Source organism: Camelus ferus, chromosome 6 (assembly GCF_009834535.1).
Source record: "Camelus ferus isolate YT-003-E chromosome 6, BCGSAC_Cfer_1.0, whole genome shotgun sequence".
NCBI classification, from domain to species: Eukaryota; Metazoa; Chordata; class Mammalia; order Artiodactyla; family Camelidae; genus Camelus; species Camelus ferus.
The window spans coordinates 2,978,766-3,000,302 of record NC_045701.1 but is presented as its reverse complement, the minus strand read 5'-3'; the positions used below and the strand labels follow the sequence as shown (position 1 = coordinate 3,000,302).

At 50.8% G+C, this 21,537-nt stretch overlaps 1 protein-coding gene across 9 annotated transcripts in view; it reads right to left on the bottom strand.

Moving 5' to 3' along the window:
* Positions 1-2,505: 2,505 nt before the first annotated feature.
* Positions 2,506-21,537, bottom strand: part of MEGF11 (multiple EGF like domains 11) — a 332,393-nt gene continuing 313,361 nt past the window's right edge. The window contains exons 16-26 of one of the 9 annotated variants that reach the window (XM_032480910.1): positions 21,292-21,420; positions 20,095-20,223; positions 19,474-19,602; positions 18,831-18,959; positions 17,388-17,624; positions 15,724-15,842; positions 13,246-13,312; positions 12,473-12,574; positions 9,903-9,959; positions 3,488-3,694; positions 2,506-2,867 (exon numbers count right to left, since the gene is read on the bottom strand). In XM_032480910.1, the coding sequence (XP_032336801.1) occupies positions 2,707-2,867; positions 3,488-3,694; positions 9,903-9,959; positions 12,473-12,574; positions 13,246-13,312; positions 15,724-15,842; positions 17,388-17,624; positions 18,831-18,959; positions 19,474-19,602; positions 20,095-20,223; positions 21,292-21,420 (1,466 nt within the window). In that variant the 3' untranslated portion in view covers positions 2,506-2,706. The other 8 variants (XR_004320355.1, XM_032480911.1, XR_004320356.1 and 5 more) reach the window with 8 other exon arrangements.

Genomic DNA, 21,537 nt, shown 5'->3' with positions numbered 1-21,537 from the left:
CTTTTGTACAGTAATTGTACTTTTCTTACTCATTTGAATTGTATACACATCACTTGGAGTGAAAACTTAATTTCTGTAAAATAGTTGAACAGATCTTTCCAAGTTGTCAATAAAATGCAGCAGTGCACATGTTTAGGTTGACCATGAACCTATTTGTGACAGTGCTAGATGGAAGTTGCTAATAGTTGCTCTGTTAGATTGAAATGTCTTTAACAGTAACGCTTAGGTATCTGAAGGCAGCTGTTGTTATAATAGCTTAATTATACTTTCTGCCTTTCCCTTCTCCACCGTATTGCCTGATTTGAGCTGTATTACATTTCTTTAAAAATCAAAGAATTCTAGAGCTGAAGGGTTGTTAGAGCTCCCTTACCCCTCTCTGCTTCTTCCTTTTTTTTAATACCCTGGGGGAAAACCCAGAGAGGGCAAGTAACACAGATCTCTTGACCCAGTGCTTCAGCAATTCCACCTTGCCACCTCTTGCTGAATTTTGCCCAGAAGATAGTTGGCAAAAAAGAGGTGAAGCTTGAAACTTGCGTGATGCTGCTTGTTTGCAGTTTGCCAGGCGGCAGTTACTGTACATGCAGGGTATGGGAAGGTAAAACCTGGGACTGAGACGAAGTTTCTCCTCGCTGATGTGACTTCACCATGCCTCTTGATCCTTACTTGACAAAGATATTTGAGCACTTGGTGCCCCGAAATACTGAGGTAAGTCTCTTATCTATATTTCTTTTTACATAAATATGAGAAACATTTACTTGGGCCTACAAAGTAATTTTCTATTGTTATATTTTAATAAGGCTTTTATTGGAAAGTAAATTTGCTATTCCTGATCACTTGCTCCCATGCACACATGCAGCATTCATGTAAGTATTATATTTTCCCCTAACAATAAAGTTTGCTTAAGCCTTGAGTGAAGTGGGGGAGGGAGAATTTACTCATTTATTTTCTTGCTTTTGCTGGTTATTGCCCAAACTAATGGGTTCCATGGCCGACTTCCAATGTGTATCAAGGGCTTCAGAACTCCCACACTTCCTGGAGCAGCTGTTCCAGCTTTGCAGTCATTTACAGTCATTTAGTTCCTCTTCTGTATACCTTTTTGGCAGGTTTTTGTTTGTTTTTTTACTGGCTGGACTGTTAATCAGAGAATGGAGTGCTATGGGGTGGCCATCAGTTTCCCCAGGTTGCCCTTTTGGTCTTTAGTTCTTGTGAGGAGGTCCTCTTAGGGCTTGGAAGTGGCTCCATTTTGACTCAGCTGAGCCCCAGTTTACATATATGCATTAGTAGTGGAAGGTGCAGGTGCACCTGAGTCCTGGGATCCGGAGCGTTCGGCTCATAGTAATACATTTTTGGCCATCTCAGGTGGTGGTTAGAAGGTAGAAGTACTTCATATAGTTATATGCTGAGTTTTTACATCATGTTACAGCAATTGATTATTGCCCATTCTTTCTTTGATCATTTCATTTAGTTCCATCAAAAAGCATAATATACTTTATAAACAACTTAAACCTCCTATATCCACTTCTGTCTAATTCCTCTGCACATTTGGGTTCCATACTACATCGAGCTCAAGATTTATGAACAAATGCTTGAAAGCAAGTACTCTTCTGAGTCAGGGAATGCCAACTAAATACATTTGGGAGGCCAAATAACCGTTTTTAGGGATATCTAATTCTTACCAGTCTGTGACTGCTTGTTTAAAGCATCATCTGAGAATTCTGTTTCACATGGAGTGACTCGGATGTTGGCCAGATTAAGGCAAGGCCAGGACCGACTTGCAATGTTCTTGAACTTTGAATTGGCAAGATTTGGTAAAGCTGGCCTAGAAATCATTGTTTTAGACAAAGAGGCTGCTGCACTTTGGAAACGTTTTCTCCTACCACCACCAGGGGCAGAAGAGGGAAAGTTAAATTGTTTTGCTTGTTTTCCTTGTCTTATGAGGGGAAGGTAATTAGCTTTATTCATTTATTTATCTTTGGAGGAGGTACTGGTACTGGGAGTTGAACCCAGGACCTTGTGTGTGCTAATAAGTATGCACTCTACCACTTGAGCTATACCTTCCCCCGGGAAAGTTAATTTGTATTTATAAAAGTCTTACTTAAAAAAAAAAAAACTGTGAGCATCAGACTATATGCTAAGTTCTGTAATCCTGGCTGTTATAATTTGATTGACCTGACATATATGTATGGGTACTTTAGGATTGATATTAGCACAGTTTGTGTCTATGTACTAATTATCTTAGGTAATAAAACATGTTGAATGTAACAGGAACCAAAAGTACATATACATTTCAGGTGCTTTAAAGTAATCTACCTCCCTCCCCTCCCCAGTCCCCTTCACCCCTAGGAAAGTTGGTAAAACCTATTCTGCATGCTAAGCATCATGTTTCAAATAATTTAATATATAAATATATATATATATATTTAGCTGATTTTGATGAGTAGCTGTATCTTAAATGTTTTAAAAAATCATATAATCCAGGGCATTTGGGGTTGGGGGTGTGTAGGTGGTAGAATTTGCCTTTGTGAGTGGACTTTTTGAACAATTACCCCAGTCCCACTTGGAAGCTCTTCTTTAGTTCCAGGTGAACGTTACAACTAACACGCAGCTGGAGTCAGTCTGTACCGTTATTTCGAGTCAAGGGATTGTCTTCTTTCAGAGTCTGAGAATATTCAGCAGAGCACATTGCAAGAGAGAGGCTTATCCCTCTTAAGACTGCTTGTCCTGGGAGGGCCCTTTGGCAGGGCTCTGTCTTACTGGGAGGAGGTCATAGTGACCAGGAATATGGCTGTTCCTAGGTAGGTCGTATGGATTCTGGATAAAGCTGGAGTTACAACCACGGCCTTCTTGGACCACACTGACTGTGGGCTCTAAGGAATATAGTGAAAAATGAGTTCAGAGAACAGATTAGCTTTGGTTGCCTTGTTGGGGGCAAGAGAGTTCTATTTAACTTGGTGGGGGAAGAGAAGGGATTTATAAATCTATGATAAATGAGGGTTAGGACTGAAGCTTGTTCAAGAGATTGAAAACCTAAGTGAGTGTGCTATCAGAATCCCAAGCTCTGGTCAAAACCAAGGGCCTTAGAACATCCTAGAGGTTGGGGTCTTAGCAGTGAGCCCAGGGACCTGGGTTAAACTGGGAGAAAGTAGGTGATTTAGACACTTGAAAATGTCTATTCTGATTGTTTTCTTTTTTAAATAGGAATTGATACACAACAACCAGTTGAAGTGTATGTGTCCTGACTCCCCATCCCCAGTATTTCTGCTTCTTACTAGTCCTAGTGTTTTTTTAAAGTGGAGTTAGCACAAGAATTTGATTCTTATATGAGAGAGGAGGGCAGTCCTGGGAAAGACAGTTTACCTTGGATTCCTTAAAAAGCAACAAAAGAAGAGTGTATTTTCGAAAGAGGGGGACTAAAGGGGGCTTGTTTTCATCTCAGAATTTGCACTAGTGCCCTGATTTCACTAAGTTACTTATTTGAGACACCTACCAACTTCATATATATTTTTATTAGATGTCGACAAGGATGGCACATCTGTGTATGGAGACCCCCTGTGCACAGGCGACTTCATTTCTACGTAGCTGCTTTCTGGAAGCTTGCAGGTGAGGATGGGTGGGTCCTTAATTGTGGCGTAAGGGTTTTCACTGCTATTCAGGGAACAAGTGCTAGAGCTGCAGACGGACTCTTTCATGTAATCTGCAAGGCAAGAGAGAGTTCTCAGGACAAGCAAGGACATGGGATTTAAACACCAGAAGCAGACTGCAGTCGAGTTTATGTGTCTTCAGGATCCTGAAGCTGTAAAAGCCTGTGATAATCCAAGATTCACTTACTAAACGTGTTGAGGAGTGCTTTCCTAAGTAAGCAGAGTTCTTTTCTAAAGAAACTTAGGTTTTTTGGAGGGATAGGAACATTTTTGTTTCAGTAGTCAGGAATAGCACCAAAAAGGGATTAATTCGAGATATTTACAATATGCTTTCACACCTATAATTTCTATAAAATCCTGCAAGGATAGTTGATTGTTTGCATTTTATAGGATGATGGCCCAGAGGGTTGAAGTGACTTGGCTGAGGTCACATAGCTCATAAATGGCAGTGCCAAGGCTTGAATCCATGCCTTGGGATTCCTTGGCCTGCTGTATTTTCTGTGATATCATTCTTCTTCTGAACTCTTTTTGATGACTCAGCTTAGGTTCAGAAGTAGGTATGTGATTTGGCACAAGTGTCAGCCATTTGGCAACCTGTAGGCAGCAAAGTGGTGGTGTTCCTGTTCTCGGAAAGCTCAGTGATTAGAGGCGGGGCAGACTGAAGTGTAATAGAGGTATAAAAAGCACCTGGGTCTCAAGCTGGGCTTTGGAAGGTTCCTGTTTTCTAGCAAGCCTGCTGTGTATCCTCTGGGGTCACTTGCTCCAGTTCTTGTGAATGTAACTGAGATCTGTTTTAGCAGTATCTTTCTGTTACTGGGAAAACCCATGCTGCTGCTCCTGTCATCTCTCAGGTGCATCATCCCCACGACTTCAGGGTATGTTAGGGTACAAAAAGATGCAGGCTAGTTTCCAAATATGAAGCAAGGTAACTAGCTCACTGGAGGAAGAAGGTTCTCTTTATGACTAAGAGTCACAGAAGGAAAGGGTTCCTTCAACCTCTATGCCGTTTTCCCTTTTGGGGGAAGATTACTGCCTCCTGTGGATTGTTTCAAGTGAAGCAGGAAGAAAAAGCAGGAGACATGCTAATCTGGCGACTCTGGCCCTAATGCTTCTGTGAGGCTCTGCCAGCTGGGGGTGGGGGGAGGTGTCCAGAAATAAGCACTGAGTTGCAGGGGCTTCACAGTCAAGAGCAACCTAAGAAGTCTACTTTTCTGTAAGTGCTAGCAGATGGTGAGATTTCTGTATTTCTCAGCTCTAAGTTTCTCTTAAGTGCTAGCAGATGGTGCGGTTCTTGGATGATCTTTCACTAGAACCACCACAGATTACATTTTGGGCTGCTATTTATCTATGCTTTCTGCCTCCAACGTGTGGCAATTAATGAAAATGTAAAAAAATGAAAGTGGTGATGTGACTGGATGTACCTCGGTCCAGTGAGAGCAGAATGTCCCACATGACTGAAGGAGTTGGCGTGGCCACCACAGTAGTCGTTTCTCCCACAACAGGTAACTGGTTGGGAGGGGATTTGCTGTTTCATCAGTGCAGGGTTATTTATGTTTGTTTCAAGCAGGTAACACTTCCTCATTCTTGTACAGGAGTACGTCCACCCATTAGTCTCTTCAAGCGTTCAGAACACCCAGTGATGTAGGTAGAGCAGTAATTATTATTCTCCCTTCCCCTTTATTGCTCATGAGGAAATTGAGGTTTGAATAGGGAAGTGATCACCCCACGGTCACACTGCTCATCAGCATTAGAGCAAGCTCCAGAACCAGGCTCAGAGCACTTTGCATCACACCTTAGCCCGCAAGTAAGAGAGAGATGCCGGCCTTGGGTCCTGTCTTAGATTGTGGCCTCTTTCTAACATGGAACCATAGAGAGGAGGAGAAAACATTCTTGCTAGGCCATGAGCAGTCCCAGCCAGCTCCACCAAGGCCTAAAGGGAGGCTGGACTGGCCCAGCTGCTGGTGAGGCTCTCGGCGGGGAAAGGTGGCTGTGGGTCCTGGGCCATGACCTGCCTGAGCTACATAAAATTGCCTCTAGTGAGTACTTTTTTTCTTAGTATAAAGGAGTAGGGGTTAAGTCCAGGAACCCCAGCTGGCCCATCAGCCCCACTTTGGGTTCTCTGAACCTACCAGCCAAACAGTAGCACAGTACGACTCAGCTGTTTGTGTGGAAGCTGAGGACTACTAGCATTGCTTAAAGAAGGGCTGTCCCCTGCGTGAAAAGCCCTAACCCCCCCCCCGCCCCCTTCCCCATGCAGGCGCATCCTTTTGAGAGGCAGCTGGCTCAGCTGTGTGTTTTCTAAAACTTTGAGGAATAGCGATAGCTCACTTAGTAGCACGTATAGCTGGGCCTTCAGTTGGTCAGGTTAGATCATTTGACATTTGTTACATCTGTGAAGAGGGCCTGGGCAGGAAGGACAAGTATTACTACTTTAGAAATGAGGAAACTAAAGCTCATAAAGTTTGCTTAAAATTAGTAGTTAAGTCGGGACTCAACGCCTGCCTTCTCTGATACCCACTCCAGGTGTTTTCCCCTCCCATCTTGTTACCTGGTACTCCTGTTGTGTATCTTAAATGCAAACTGTGTCTGCAACAGCTTCACCTTACCCCCTTTTATCTGTGGGGCCAAGTCCTGCTGAGAAGGGCCAAGCTCTAAGCTTTCTGTCTAAGCTGACTTACGGCAGTGAAAGACGCTGCAAGTTCTAGCTCAGTGCCCAGCAGAGCTTCAGCCAATCAGCAGTGCCCCTCTCATTTCCACCAGAAGTTAGGGCTGCTCTCAAGTTTGGGGAAACAAATTGTTTGCAGCAGGGGATGCGTCTGAATGGATAAAAGAGAAGCTGGGGTTCATGGGAAAGGGGGTTAGTCTCAGGGAGAAGCTGCGTCATCTACAAAGGGGCCACAAAGGGCGGAGAGGTGTGTGTGTGTGTTTTGAGGTGGTGGGGGAGGGTGTTGAGATTATGGAATAATCTGGAATCTATTTCTGGGAACAGGGCTGAGGGAAAGGGCAAGCCCAGCTGGAAAACTACACTTCAGGAAGCTACTCCTTTCTCCTGTTGAGTCATCCACCTGCCTGCCTGAGGGAGGGCGGGGTAAGGGGAAGAATAACCAGCTGCCCTAAAACACTTCCTCATCTTTTTATAGCCCCACCTCTGTGCTAGTCCCTGCACTTCAGGGCATGTTGCAAAGAAAGGGGAAGCATCAGCCAAGGCTACCCAAGCTCTGGGGACTCACTCCTCCAAGGCCTGTCATTAGTATCAAGCCTGAAGGTTTAGCCCGGTAATGCCCTGGCTTTTGTTCTCATCTAGTTCCTACCTCCCCCAAATCACATACAGCCACATACTGTCAGAGGCAGAGGGGGCCTCTGAAATGAGCTAGTTGAAACATCTTCATTTTATACAGGAAGCAGCAAATCCAGAGAGGGGAAATGACTTTCCAAGGCCACCTTGTGCGTAGGATTTGAACTCACCAAAAGACCATGAGGCTCACACTATTGTCTGGTTAAGGCCAATATTTCACTCACGGGGAAAACCTAGGCACCAAACGTCCATTTGTTTCCCAGCCTACTACTACTATTAGGAGGCCACACTGCCCTTTCTCTTCCTGGGCCCTAAGGTCTCATCCTTCTCTTGACTGAGAGACAGGGATCAGGGGAGAGGAGGGGGGAGATCTCAGGATCAAAAGGAGAACCACACTGGCTGCGAAAAGTTTTCAGGGTGTCAAGTGGGTTCCTGATTACCTTGGAAGCCAAGGTTACTGCAAGGAGAGACTTGAAGGTTGGATTAGCAGGGAGCATACAGGTGGGGAAAGTGGCAGCAACAGTGGGATTTCAGGATCATGAAGGTGATGGAGAGTAGTGGGGAGGATTCCTCTATAGCACTTGGAAATGCCTCACAGATAAGTGTCGACATGAGGCCGTTTGCTGCAGAATTATTGTGCTGGGGGGTGAGAGGAAGATAGATGGCAAGATGTTCAGAGTAGAATGGGGCTAGCACAGCAGAGTGAGTGGTCTCACACAGCCTCCAGGGTGACAGTGGGTGGAGGTCTTCAGGAAGTAACGGGGGGAAGAGGGGGGACTAAACGGAGTAAGACTTGAAATGTCAAGAGCTGGAAAGGGCCTTAGCGATGGTGCTAGCCCAGCCCAGTGCTCCTAGTGCAGGAAGAAACCAAGACCCAGAAAACTGTGACCTAGTGGGTGGCACACAGCAAGAACCAGGACCAGAGCCCAAATCTTTTAACTCCCAGGCCTGGCTCTTTCTCACTGAGTTCAGAAAACACTGAGACTCTTAACTCTTGGTAGTTATGATTTGGTTTGGCCCAGTAGTTTTCGGAAATAATTCTGGTACAAACTAGTTTATTAAGTGTTTATTTGGGGAGTTGAACCAGTTAGTTGGGTTTAGTCCACGTCTTTAAGAAGTATTTCTGTCAAGTTCTGAACTGTGACATTCCATTCTCCTCTTGTTCTGATGTGTTGGTCACCAGCAACTGCCGGTACATTTACCTACACAGCCCTCCCTCTTTTCTCTCTAAAGGATGATTGTAGCCAGAGTGGTGAAACGAAATCTGGCTGCTAGCCTGCTAGGCCGTCCCCGCACTCAGAGGCTCAGATGTTGTGATCCCACAAAACAGGAATGAATGACGCCAAGGCGGAGACACTGCTGTCCTTAGCTTTGTTTTACATTTATGGCTGCGAGTCTGAAAGCAGCTGCTCTCCTCACAACACAGGACAGCAGAGCGCACAGGGAAGCTGCGTGCTCCTTTGGTGAGGCGTCTGGGCCTGGCCGGGCTTATTCACGCTTGCGTCATGCACACTCTCAGGGCCCTTCTGACCAATCCCCGTGCCTCTTTGAGAAGAAACTGAGGTCCCAGGTCATAGTGATAAAACAGTATAGTTGTCTTTGCTGTTGGTTAGCCTCATCTACTGGAATGGTGTTGGCCTTTATTTGGACGGGTTAAATCAAAACTAACACAAAATGGCCACAGTGATGCTCCCAAGGGTGTAGTACCCTCTGGCTGGCCAGGAGCCTGCGGGCGACCTCCTGGCCTCACATTGTTCTCCTGGACCATGCACATCCTAACAGGCGCTGATGGGGGCTTGGCCTTCCTGCTGTCTTGTTCAGCACAGTTCTCACCACCACCCGCCCCTGGCTCACCCCCACTTCTAATAACCACCCCACTGAGGGCTGTAGATGACTAGCTCTCCTTGGTTAGGAAGTGGTCTTACGTGTTCTAAGGGTAAGTCTAGACCAGAATGGGAAATCTGAGTCAGTCTAGACCAGTGGTTCCTAAGTGTCAGTTGGGTGACTTGCTGCATGAGGATACCCTGAGGCACTCTCCAGGCAGTTCTGGTGCACAGCTAGATTTAGGATACCTACTGGGGTTGTTGATACCACTCGTATCTTTCAGTTTGGCTGAGACTCTTTTAAACAGACCTCAGAGACAAAAGGACAGCTCTGTTACATTAGTACAACCCTTTACAATATGCAAAAACAGCTCCCCCCTGTGATTTTATCAGACACAGGATAACCTTTTAGACCACAGGACAGGGATGATTATCCCAACCTTGCAGGAGAGGAAACTGGGCCTTGGAGAGGTTGGTCACAGTTAATAAGTGACATAATTTTCAAAGCCACCTGTTTCACATGTTATGTCATTTAAACCTAGGGCCTAGCCCAGGACAGGACCTGACCTTTCACCTTTGGTTTCACCTGTACGCTTCCTAAAAGGATGATCCGTCTTACAGTTCCCGTGTGTTAGGGATTAGTCCTGGCTTCCTCGCTCTCTGGGATAGAGATCTCGTCAGGGTGGAGCGTCATACAATATTAACATTAGGTATCATTTTCATTCCTCATGCCCCAGAAGCCAGCAGGTGCAGGTTGGTGTTCCTCACCAGCGCAATGACAGGAGCCCTCTGGGGCAGGTAGATTGACTTTATTTCAGATTTTATAATCAATTTAACTGGTACTAATTCGTTGGATAATGGTGTTTTACATTTCCGAAGACGTTTAGTTGGCATGTATAAAAAAGCCCACAAGCGTTTGCTAAGCAGGTGCAACTGAAATCAAAAGATGAAATCATCATTATTATGATTGCTCCCCATGGGCAGAGCTACCCAGCAGCCCCAGGTCCTGTGGTCTTTAACTATTTTGGTGGGTGGGGGAAGAGATGCTCTGTTTGTCTCTGGTAGAATTCCTGGCCATTTCAGATCTGTCCTCTTTATCTTGCTAAGCCCTTTCTAATGGGACGTCAGGATTGGATACTCTACCTTTGAAGCCTTTGTCCATAATGTATGTGTTCTGACGTCTATCCATTCCACAAGCACCTGCATAAAAATAGTATAAGGAAAAAAAATATGCTGTGAGTGAGGTTTACTTAAGCTGCATGTGTTCTTGCTTTATTTCACTTTCTCCCCTACCCCGGAAATACACAGTTCTTTAATGCTAGAAAATTCTTCTGGGCTTAATCTACTCTAAATCATTTCGACCATACAGGAATTCCTTAAAAGCTCCTAAGCATTAGTGGTGAGCTACGGCTCCCCCTGGCATGTTTAGCAATCCTGTTCTTCAACCTTCACTCTGAGGGAGTTTCTTCCAGGAGGTGATCAAAGGCAGTACTGGTGCCACCTACAGTCACTGTGGGTGAAGTTCAGGCTCCAAACGTACAGGATACAGAATGAATCAGAACCAGTTCTTAGCTTGGGGGATGGGTTTGTGACATTCCAAATTCCAGTTCTGCTGGATTTAGGAATGGGGTTGAAGACTGTTTCTCACCTCTTAGCTCTGGTCCCAACTCCTCCCTTCTGGATCCGAAGCTCAGCTGAGGGGAGCCAGAGGGAGGTGGACTGGCAGCTGAGGTTCTTGATTTTTTCAGTCATCTCTGTAGGATGGGTAATCATTCCCATCCACCGTCAGCTCTCTTAGTTATCTACCCCCGCTGTCCTGCCTGGGGTTTTTTGGAAAGGACCATTTGCAAATAGTTGAGAGTTGTCTTTGAACAATATTACCAGTGTTTTTCAGTCCCAAGGATTTCTTTTTTCCCTTTCGGCTGAAACACTTCATCCTAGGCTCCCACAACGCATGGTCCTGAGCTTCACAGCCAGAGGCAGGAAGGACATAAAGCTTCAGGGACCAAGCTCAGGTTCTTTGCTGCTAGTCATCCCAGAAAAGAAATTATCTGACATTTTTAGTTTGGGACAGTAATGACTTGGGCTTACAAAGCCCCACCCCCCACCCCCAGCTTTTAACTGAGGATGCAGTATCAGGCAAGGCATGCAGCAAGCGCTTACTAAAGTACAGTTTGACTCCACCTGACTCTTCCCAGTTTCTGGCACTGAAGCCCAACAACCCATGGCTGTTTAGACACTTCCTCGTACCTCCTCGGTATAATAAGAGTTCTTTAGTTGAATTTGCAGGAGTCTATTCCTATCTCCCGGCCTTCCACACATCACTGAGTGATAGAGCAGAACCAGGTCCAAGTTTTTCTCAAGTCTGCTCTTCCTCTGAAGGGCCTAGGTATGTGACTGTGACCATCTGTGCCCCTGGCACCAGTTCAGCACTTTATACCAGACCAGGGCTTCCTTTGCCCTCCCTGAGGGAGCAAGACTAGGCTGTTGTTAACTTTGCTCCTTTTTATAGAGCAGGAAGTAGGCTCAAAGCAGGGCAGTGATTTGTCTGAGGCCACACTTAAGTGAGAAGTTGAGTTGCAGCTAGAACCCAGATGTCCCCAAGTATTCTCTCCCATCGGCTGCCAGCCTGCCGGAGTGTAAGCCAAAAAAATGACAGTGTGTGGTGAGGCTCTGGCTACAGTGGCTGACGAGTGAGATCGCAAAGCAGGGAGAAATCTGAGCTGAGCCCAGAGGATGCTCCCACGTGGAAGAGGTACAGGGTGGTGGTCGTGAGTGTGTGTGTGTGTGTGTATAGTGGGGTTGTATTTGGTGGAGTTACTGAATGCCCTCGGCACTGCTTAGGGGGTTCACAGCCAAGAGCACAGCCTCCTGGGTATAAGCCCAGGGTTTCGGCAGCCCATGGCTGCTTAACAGGTAGATGAATTCAGACCCTTCACTCTTCTCAGTGCTACTGGACCCAGGGACCCGCAGGGGTTGGAAGAGCTGCGTTTCACTTGAGCTGTGGAAACCAGCTAGAGCCTGAATTCAGGCCCAGGTTGTCAGTGTGCCCTCTAGGGCCAGGGCTACTTTGTATCAAGGCCGAATTCTCTGTTCATTCACTGCACTCATAGCTACGGCACCTACTTCTGTAACTCCTACCCCCATCCTTCCCTAGCAGGACTAACTTCCAAGTCTCCTCTTTGGATCTTTCCCCAGCTACCAGGTTTGCGCCTAATATACGAGCACAGAGGATGTCAGCTGACACACCCTGCCTCAGCCTCTCTAGAGCCCTGTTGGGCAGCCCCACCCTATGATCTGGGGGTCTCTCTCCTAGGGGACATAGAGCTTTTTGGCCAAGAGCCAACTCTGTCATCCATATCCATGCCATCCCCAGGTCATCTCTCGATGCTTTTGGGTTGTATCCTGTGGTCTGTGGAGAGTACAGTTATGTTGTGTTCCCTTCACGTAATACCAGTTGCGGTTTGTCCATATCCACTGACCATGATAGGAGGAGGAGTGATCGAGGGGGATCCAGACAGGTTTCCTTCTTCAGGTGGGGAATTGGGCTTGTAAATTAATCATGCTGGAGGGAGCGGGGCTCAACAGGGAGAGTTCTGGGACCATCGGGGTGGGTCAAGGGATAGGAACGGGGGTTAGGGCAGGTGCTGGGTCTGGTCTGATATGACAGCCTCGGGGGCCCAAGGGGTAGTGGGTAGGGCTGGGAGTCTAACCTGGTGAGTGTAGCTCAGCGGGGTGGCTGAAGTGTCTAAGTTCAATGTAGAAGTCCTCGGGCGGGTACCTGGCTTCCAGGGCACTGATCTGGAAATGGGAGTCTAGTGAGAGGAATGACAGGGAGGAGCCATTATTCCCAGGGCCCTGGTATGGCGGGGGCAGCAGGGTGCAGAGTACAAGGGGCCGGGGGCAGAAAGGTCAGTGTGGGGCAAGCTGGAAGGAATTAGGGCTTCTATATGTAGCATCCAAAGGAGCTAGGGCCAGAAGGGCAAGGGGGATTTGGTAGAGCTGAGGCCACTGGCGTTGCTACCCCTCATTCCCCACCCCTCACCCTCATCCCCACCCCCATCCCCCACAGGAATTGGTGTCCGTGAGGGCAGTGGGGCAGAAGGAAGAAACCCTTGAAAGGGGCACCTTGGTAGGGCCTGGCTCAGGCAGGGGTCCGTTTCCCAGGTGGTGAGTGCATCTTTTGCCTCCATCTGGAATCCCCACATCTGGGCCCTAGCTCTCTCCCTGGTAGTCCCTGAGTCATAGCCACCTTCTCCCTATCCCCTAATACAGGGATGAAAGGCGTGCTGGGCTTCATTTGCTTGTGAGAACTGAAATAGGGGCTTGGGCTTCCTCCCCACACCCCTTCTCCCTGGGGGGAACCATGCTCAAGATTCCTCTACTCACTGTCTCCCTTGCAGCTGGGACAGGGCCCTGTCAATATGGGAGAAGGAGAAGAGGATGGGACACGATGGCGGAGGACCAGACTCAAACCACTACTGACCTAACACGTTCACATAGCCGTAGGGGGTCCAGCCTGCCATGTCTCTGTCAAGGGACTTGTTACTGAGCTGTTTGGAGAGTAGGAGAGCGAGTTAATACTTAGTGCCCTTGAGATGCCCCTGCCCCACTTTGCTTTGCCCAGCCTCGAGCACCCACCCCTGTGGGGGGCGGCGGGGAGGAGGCGGCGGCGGCTTACTTATACCCAGGACAGAGATCTCCTTCCACAGGCTTTGGGACTGATTGATTCATTTCTGTTGTCTGCCAGAACTAGCTTGAGGCAAGCTGGGGGAAGCAGGTCAGCTGGGTGGGGGCAGGAGACAGGGCGCTGGGAGCGCCTAGCAGCAACATGAGGTCATCTCCAGCACAGAGGGAGGTGCTGAGGCTGCCTGTCACACTGTCACATCCCTGTCACCTCTGCCACCTGAGCTGAGTATGAGTGTCTCCCTTTCGTGTGACCAAGGGAAAGCTTCAGGGTAGGGTGTGCTTATGGTGTAACCCTTCCTCTTGCTGCATTCCCATAGCCACCCTTCATGAGGCAAGGATGGTTGTCGTCATTTCAGAGTTGGGACCTGAGTCCTGCTTGTGAGCCCTGCACATGGGCACACATGGAGTTGATGGCAGAGCTGGGTCTACAGCTCAGGTCTTAGCTCCTAGACCCATGTCTTTTCCATGTCGTCAGAGCTGCCTGCCTCTGCTGTAAATGCCCCATCTGCTGGGCAGAGGGGTACCTGTACCTGACCACACAGAGCCACTTTTGGCCCCTGGGGTTAGGTGAGCCAGAGGGTCACCAGTGGGCTACTCTGGAGTAAGTCCAGCCCCTTACTGAGTGAAAGAGGGTGGCTGGTGACCAAGAATAACATGGCCACAAGGGACTTTTACTCTCACCCCTGGCATCCTTTGCCTCTAACCTTTTGTAGCCTGGATAACATGGCTCTAGTTCATAAAGGACCTCCTGGGGAACTCCTGGAATCCGTTCCCTTAGCTCCTCAGGTAAGCCTAAACCTGGGAAGCTGGGTGTGGGGCTGATGGCCACAGACTGCATGTGGAGCTCAGGGTGCCCTGAGGATGAGAGCTCCTGAAGAGTGGCCTTCGGGTGCTGGCTTCACTGGTGGCCCTTGGGCCCGTATGGTGTCTGTGTTATTGTTGTTAGGGGGTTCAGGGCACATCGCCACCAAGTCTGGCAGCAGGCAGGTCTGTGGACTGATGGACATTTCCTCTGGGGCAGAGAGGGAGAAAGGATCCCTAGAGCTGAGGCCTGGAGGCCGAAAACGACGCTCCTGTCCGTGTTCCTTGCCCAGGATGGACGTTACAGGAAGTCAGGGGTCCTGGGGCTGCGCCTTGCCCCCAAGCAAGGTCCCGTGTGTGAGTGTGTAAATACTAAGGTGGGTGTCAGCGGGCCCGCTGACCTTGTGGTCCTTGGGACTGTTCCTCATTTCTAAACCTCTCACTCTGCCCATTATGAGTCCTACCACATCGGGGGGCACCCTACACCTGAGTGCTGAGACATCATTGCCCAAGAGCCCGTGACTGAGAGGACATCCTGCCATCGGCCAGTGTTAGGCTGGGAGCTGTGAGGGAAGGCCCTGTCTGAGGTGGTGCACACCTGCCTTGAAGGCCTGCAGGACTCACTGTTAATGGGAACACTGGCTGTGGCAGATGTTTGCGTTCCACGTCCCTTGTGCTGGTTCTGATAACAATAAATGGTTACGGGTGTGCACTGATAACGTGGCATGCGCAGCCGTAAAGGGAACAGGTGGCCCCTCGGTAACAGCGGTGACACTGCTGTGCTGACTGCACACCTCGTAATGCAGCGTGGTGGGCGGCGTGGTGGGTTTTTTCCCCCATTTTTTAAATTGAAGTATAGTTGACTTACAGCGTTGTGTTAGTTTCCAGTGTACAGCACAGTGATGCAGTTTTGTGTGTATATCTATATATACATGTGCACACATCCATATTCTTTTTCATTCCAGGTCACCACAAGTCACTGAACATGGTTCCCGGGGCTGTACAGTAAGACCCTGTTGTGTATCTGTTGTGTGCGTAGCAGTCTGTATCTGCCAATCCCAAGCTCCCGGTTTACCCCTCCTGGTGGTGTGGTGTTTTGATCCCATGTGTTACTCTGTGGCAGAAGCAGTTAGATGATTATGTGTGACCGGAAGTCTACACGTGATTACATGATGATCACATGGCTCGGTGACATGCAGGGTGTGGGTGTATGTGTCAATGCTGAGTGGTCCTGTGGGTTGGTTACGTGTGCGGTCTGCTGCTCACATGGCACTTGTTGGCTCCATCTAACCTGCTGGCCTCCGGTTACACGCTTCACATGTCTGCATGGGATCACAGGCTATGTTTATTGTATTGGCAGTTGGTTCCATACAGACCCCGGGTGGGGCTGTGATGGTGCAGTTTCTTCCTGGGCAGAGGTGAGGGCTCAGTGGGAAGACAGTGAATGGGGGCTGGGGAGTCAGGGGCCCGGTACCTTGGTGGGGCTGTTCCTGTCCAGAGTGCTGGCCTGGCTGGTGGCAGGCCCCCCGCACGCCAGTGCGTGGTAGCTGGAATTGGAAAAGCACTGGGCGTGGCTGCTACTTTGAGACAAATCTGGGAAGAGAACAAGGTGCCACATACCATCATACCCCTGCCCCCAGCATGAGACAACCCCCAAATGAATGCTTGGGCTGCTTTGAGAGTGTTCTGCAAAGAGGGGCAGCCAAGTCCCCATCCCCCAAGCTTCCTGCCATCCACTACTCCCCTGGGACTCTCTTGAGCCTGATTTGCCCCTTTCCCTGTGTGGCCCTCCTTGCAGCATGCAGGGTGCAGGTTGGGCTTGCCAGTGTGGAGGTGGTACCAAAGGAGAAGTGTTGGTTTGACAGCCTAAGATACCCCCAAGCCATTGTGTCGGGCTGTGCTGAGACTCTCCCGCCTCCCCCAGGTTCGGACCCCGGTAGTGAGGCTGTAAAGAGAATCCCACTCCTCTTGGCCCCAGCCCTGCCCTCCTGCAGATTCCAGGATCTCCGCCCTGGGCTGGGGAATTCTGGTGGAATGGCGTGGGGAAACCCGGCCAGCCTTGCTTGTTAGAGTCACAGAAGAAGAAAACCCCCAAGTCTTCTCTGTGAGCTTTGGGATTTCATCAGGGGAGATGCTTTGGCTGAAACCCAGGGAGGCGTGCAGGCCAGGAACCCTGAAGGCAGGGTCTGCACCCGGGCTGCCCATCTGCCCCGCAGCACTAGCACAGAGCTGGGCGGTGGTAGGCAACACTTAGCAAGAACGGGCTGACATGATCTTGGTTTTCTAAGTCCAAGGTGCAGGAGGCTGCAAGTCAGCCGTGAGCTATGGAGCCAGCTAGACAGAGCTGTCGGCCTAGCCTCCTTTGGGCAGTTTCAGAGCATTTTGACCTCTTCTGCTTAATGAAATGTGAAGCAAAAAGCCTTATTTCTAAGGCAGCAGTGCAGGGTTCAGGGGAGAGGAAGGATGTGGCCCAAGAGCCCCGTCCCCACCCACCTCAGACTCCCAGGTAGAATAAATGCCCACTGGAGTTGTTAACCACATTTGTGGTCGCACTGGGTTCCAGCAGGCCTGGTCCGAGGGACACTGTCCAAATGTTCAGACTGTCCCTAGTCAGGCACTGTGCCCTTCCACTGTTTGATTAGGTCCCTCCCAACTGTGAGAACTGGGAGGGAGGGCTGCTCTGAGGCCTTCACCAAGGAAGCAAAAAAATGGGACAGGGCCTGGACACTGGGCCCCAAGGCCGGTTTCCTGATGTGACACAGGCATCGGACTGGGAGAGGTTCCCGGAGCTCTTAAAGTGACTGCTAAGTGTGGGTGCTCCTGCGGCTGAAGCCTGGGGAGAAGGATCGGGGGCTCTGGGCAGTGGAAGGAGGCGCCGAACCATAGCTGTGCAGAGCTGAGCGCCCCAGAAATGAGACCCCCACGTGTAGGCGTAGACCCTCATCTACCTTCCCGAAGTAAGCCCCTGCTCCCCACCCCTATTACCTCTGTAGGGGAGTCCCAGCAGCCAGCCCCCGCAGCCAGCCCTGCAGGCATGCCCTTCACCAGGAAACCCGGGTGTCCCAGGAATACCATGCAGCTCCTCCTGGGGGGTGTGTGGAGGGACGGGAGGGGGCACGCTGGGGGCGCAGCCCTTACCTGAGAGGGAGTAGTCAGTGCTGGTCATCCTCATGGCAGGTGTGTAGGAGACACGGGGAGCCAGGTCCCGGCCCTTCTCTTTCTGGCGCCGCCGGCGCCAGGCGAACAGGCCCAGCAACACCACAATGAGGACCAGCAGGAGGACGATGCCCGTGACGGCCCCCACCGAGTGCCGCTCCGCACCCAGCGCTGGGCTGATCTTGGTGTAGGGATTCAGCTCCTCCATCATGAGGGCAGCTGCGGGCGGAGGGAGGGGCTGAGCCTGGAGCAGGCCTGCTTGCTCTCCAGGTCTCCTCAGCCTGGGGAGCAGACCCACGTTCTGGCCTTGGCCCTGTCCTCCAGTCTCTGTGCGATCCCAGCCCTCACGTGCCTGTCCTCAACTGCCTAAAGAGGGTGAAGTCCCAGGTCTGACGAGGAGCAAATGTGGTCATGGATGGGAGACAACATAATGAATGTTTGTTGAGTATTTCACTCTAGTCTAAGAATGAGTTATAGATATTAATTCATTTGCAAATAGCTTCCTAGCAGCCCTATAAGGGCTATTTATAAGTCCTATAAGAAATAAAGACTATTTAATTATTTCCCTTTCATAGCTGAGGAAACTGAGTCACCAAAAGTTTAGGTACCTGGCCCAAATCACACAACCAGTAACTGGGAGAGATGTGTTTCTCAGGAGTCAGGAAAAATTGGACATGGCCCTTCGCCCTGCCTACCAGCTGTGTGATTCAGAGCCTCAGCCTGTAACATGGGGACAGTGATCCCACTGTGAGCGCCATATGACAGACTGGCAACGAAAGCTGTGAGTGCTGTACCAGGGTGCCCAGGACTGCTGCTCGTAAAGCCCCTCTCGATGATACATGTGTGGGCTGTCCCTCACCCCCCACCTCCTAGAACCAACAGCAGAAACCGCTCATCGGGCGCTCACTGTGCGCCAAGCACTGTGCTGAGTCCTTTACTCACATCTCAGCCTGGCCCTCACGACCGCACTATGGAGTCTTGTCTGCCTGGAGCCCTGGGCTCCTGGTTGAGCCCCTTGGGTCTGCCCGCTTTGCATGTGGAGTAACGAGTCCAGCCAAAGGAAATGACCTGCCCAAGGACACCTAGCAGGTCATGGCAGAACCAGGATTCGGTAGATCTCCCAGCCCGGTCTGCTGACCTTTCCACAGCACTAGCTTGCGGTTACCCTTGCGTGGCTCACAAAACTTGCCAAGGATGAGAACAGCGAAGCTGTGCCTAGGAGGCTGCCTGTTCCACCTGCCTCTCCAGTGCCTGGAGCCTCCCCCCCCCCACTCCATTCCCTCTCCTCCCAAATGTGAATAAAGGGATGTCACAAAGTGTCTTCATAAAATTCAGTTGGTCCCGTTGGAATCTCCCTAGAGCCTGCGTCCATGGGGCCCTTTGCACAGCCCCCTTCCCTCAGGGACCCTGCCGTCTGTGTATTACCTTGGTCACATCTGATCCCTTTGAATCCAGAGCTGCAGTAGCAGGTGCCCGTGACGTGGTCACAGGTGGCATTGTTCATGCACTCACATAGCTGCTGACACCCGTAGCCAAAGGTTCCTGGGGCACATCCTGTGTAGCATGAGGAAGAGCTGGAGTAAACTGTGAGGTGCACCCACTCTCTACCCCTCCCATCCCATATGTGGGCAGCTGTGACGATTCGTTCTGCCTCAGAATAAAGCCTATTTCTCTGTTTAATACTTGGAGTAGACAGAACACCTATAGCCCTGAGTTGGGACACCCACCCTACCTCCTCACCTGACTCATATTTACGCAGCATCCTCCACATGCCAGGGTCTTCAAAGAAGAATCAAACAAGATCTACCTCCCTCTACTCCCTCACTACCCCCCCACCCACCCCAGGCCTCTGCCTTAACATCCCCCATCCCGACCCCAACTGGAGGAGGAAACTCTTCAAAACCCAACGGAGACCTGACCTAACGTTTTTCTCCTTGGGAGTTGCTCTGAAAATCAAGGGAGCAGGGGATGCAGGGCCCTGATGGGTGGACCTAGAAGGGGGAGGCCTTCCCTGCAGGAGGCTGAGGGCTGGCATTGACACCCAGGATCAGGGGTCGGGACAGCTTACTCTGCTCACAGTGTCGCCCGGTGAAGCCCGTGCGGCAGGTGCACTTGCCGCTGATGTGGTCACAGCTGGCGCCGTTCTGACACTGGCACACGCGCCCACAGTCCTTCCCATAAAATGCTGCTGGGCAGCCTGGAGAAACAGGGTGGGGGCAACTGCGGAGGTGCAGCTGGGACCCAACCTGTGTCCAGCCCCCCCTTTTCTCTGAACACAGGATGAGGACTAGTGAGGCCCTGCACCGTAATGTCTCCCTGCTCTGAGCCCTCACACTGTAGGGGTAGGGGGTGGGGTGGGGAGTCCTTTGGACAAGGTGCCTTGGAACCAAAGGCCAGGCTGGTGCCTCCTTGCTGTGCAGCCATTTCTGGGCCTCCTGTCCAAGGAGAGTCTGGTCTTGGTGATCGCTGGGGCACCTCACAGCCCTGACCTTCTAGGACTTTGGGTCCATCAATCCCCTGAATATAGCCAGGCTTCTCGGTCCCAGGGGTGAGAGGGAGGGTGGTTAGCTCCCAGCCCTGGGCTCCACTTCCTCCCTCCCTCCACCACAGGCTCAGACGATGCCCACGGCAGCCAGCAGGCCGCAGCATGGGATTCCAAATAGCTGGAAGGCTGGGAGGCGGGGCTTACGCTGCGTGCAGAAGAGTCCGGTCCAACCAGGGGTGCAGTGGCAGGCCCCATCCTCGGCGCTACAGCTCGCCCCGTTGTGGCAGCTGCATGTGTGGAAGCAGGCGGGGCCCCAGAACCCAGGTGGGCAAGCTGGGGGTGGGTGGGACGCAGAGGGTGGGGGCAAGGCAGAGAGGGGCAGACGGAAAGGGAGGGAGAGGAAGGGGGAGGGCATGTCAGAGCCAAGACGCCAGGATGTGCCCGGGTGGCATTTCCTGGCTTTCAGAGGGCCTTAGCCACCGTTCCCAGAATTCTTCCACTCACCTCTTGGCCCAGTCACCCAGATTCCCATTTAGCCCAGATTCTCTGCCCACTCTCCCAGCTCTCAGGGCTTCTGAACCTTCCGTCTCAGGAGACTGTGATCTGGAGCATGTGGGCGTGTGTGAGGTAAACTGTAAACACTGTGGTTTATGGTGCAAATACTGTGTGTGCTAACTTCCCCGCAAATATGGGGACCTTCCCAGGGTAGGGACTCTCCTCTTTCAGCTAGTGAGCTCCCTGCGGGTGGCATCCCTGTCTCCTCCATCAGAACAGAAGTGCCTTCAGGCCGCGCCATCTACCTGGGACCTACCCACGGATACTGGCTGGGTCTTACCCATCAGCCAAGACCTCCACAGGGCAGAGGTTGGGTCTCTACCCTTAGACTGGTGGGGATGGGTGTCCCTGTCACCTCCGTATCAGATTGGGTGCATCTTACAGGAACAGCCCCTACAATGCCCTGTCCAGGCCTGTGATGCCCAGGACGTCATTCACATGAGTCACCGGGAGAACGTCCTCACTCCTCTGAAGTGACTGCCCTGGCTTTACCTCACTTCCCTGCTCCCTCTTCCTCCCCATCCAACTTTGGGGCTACTCCTTGCTCAGGTGTGAGGAGTATTAACACCCAGCAGTAATAGTGTTCATGATACTACCAATAATGTCCGTATCTTTAATACTAGCAGTTCATAATGCCAGTGATCAGTCCTAATAATTCATCATGTTAGCTGTAGAGACTGAGTGGAACCCAGGTGGGCATTCCTATCTGCAGAAGGAGACTTCAGCCCTGGGAGGTGAAAGCATCAGGGGCAGAGAGGTTCTGGGTGTTTCAGGGAGTGAGTGTTTCTGGGCCTGACCCAGGATAGGGGGTTCCTAGGGGACATTCCCAGGGGGGCAGCAGCTTACCCTGTGAGCAGTCCTTGCCAATCCACCCAGGGAAGCACTGGCAGGAGCCATCGATGGGGCTGCAGGTCCCGTTGTTGGCACAGGAGCAGAGCTGGGCACAGTCCTGCCCAAAGTGCCCTCCAGCACACACTGTGGGCACAGGACAGCCTGGCACCCACCCTCCCACCTGTACTCCTCAGACCACCCCCACAGCCGCACCCGAGAAGTTCCCAGGCCGCAGCCATGGCTACCCTGGGGGCACGGATC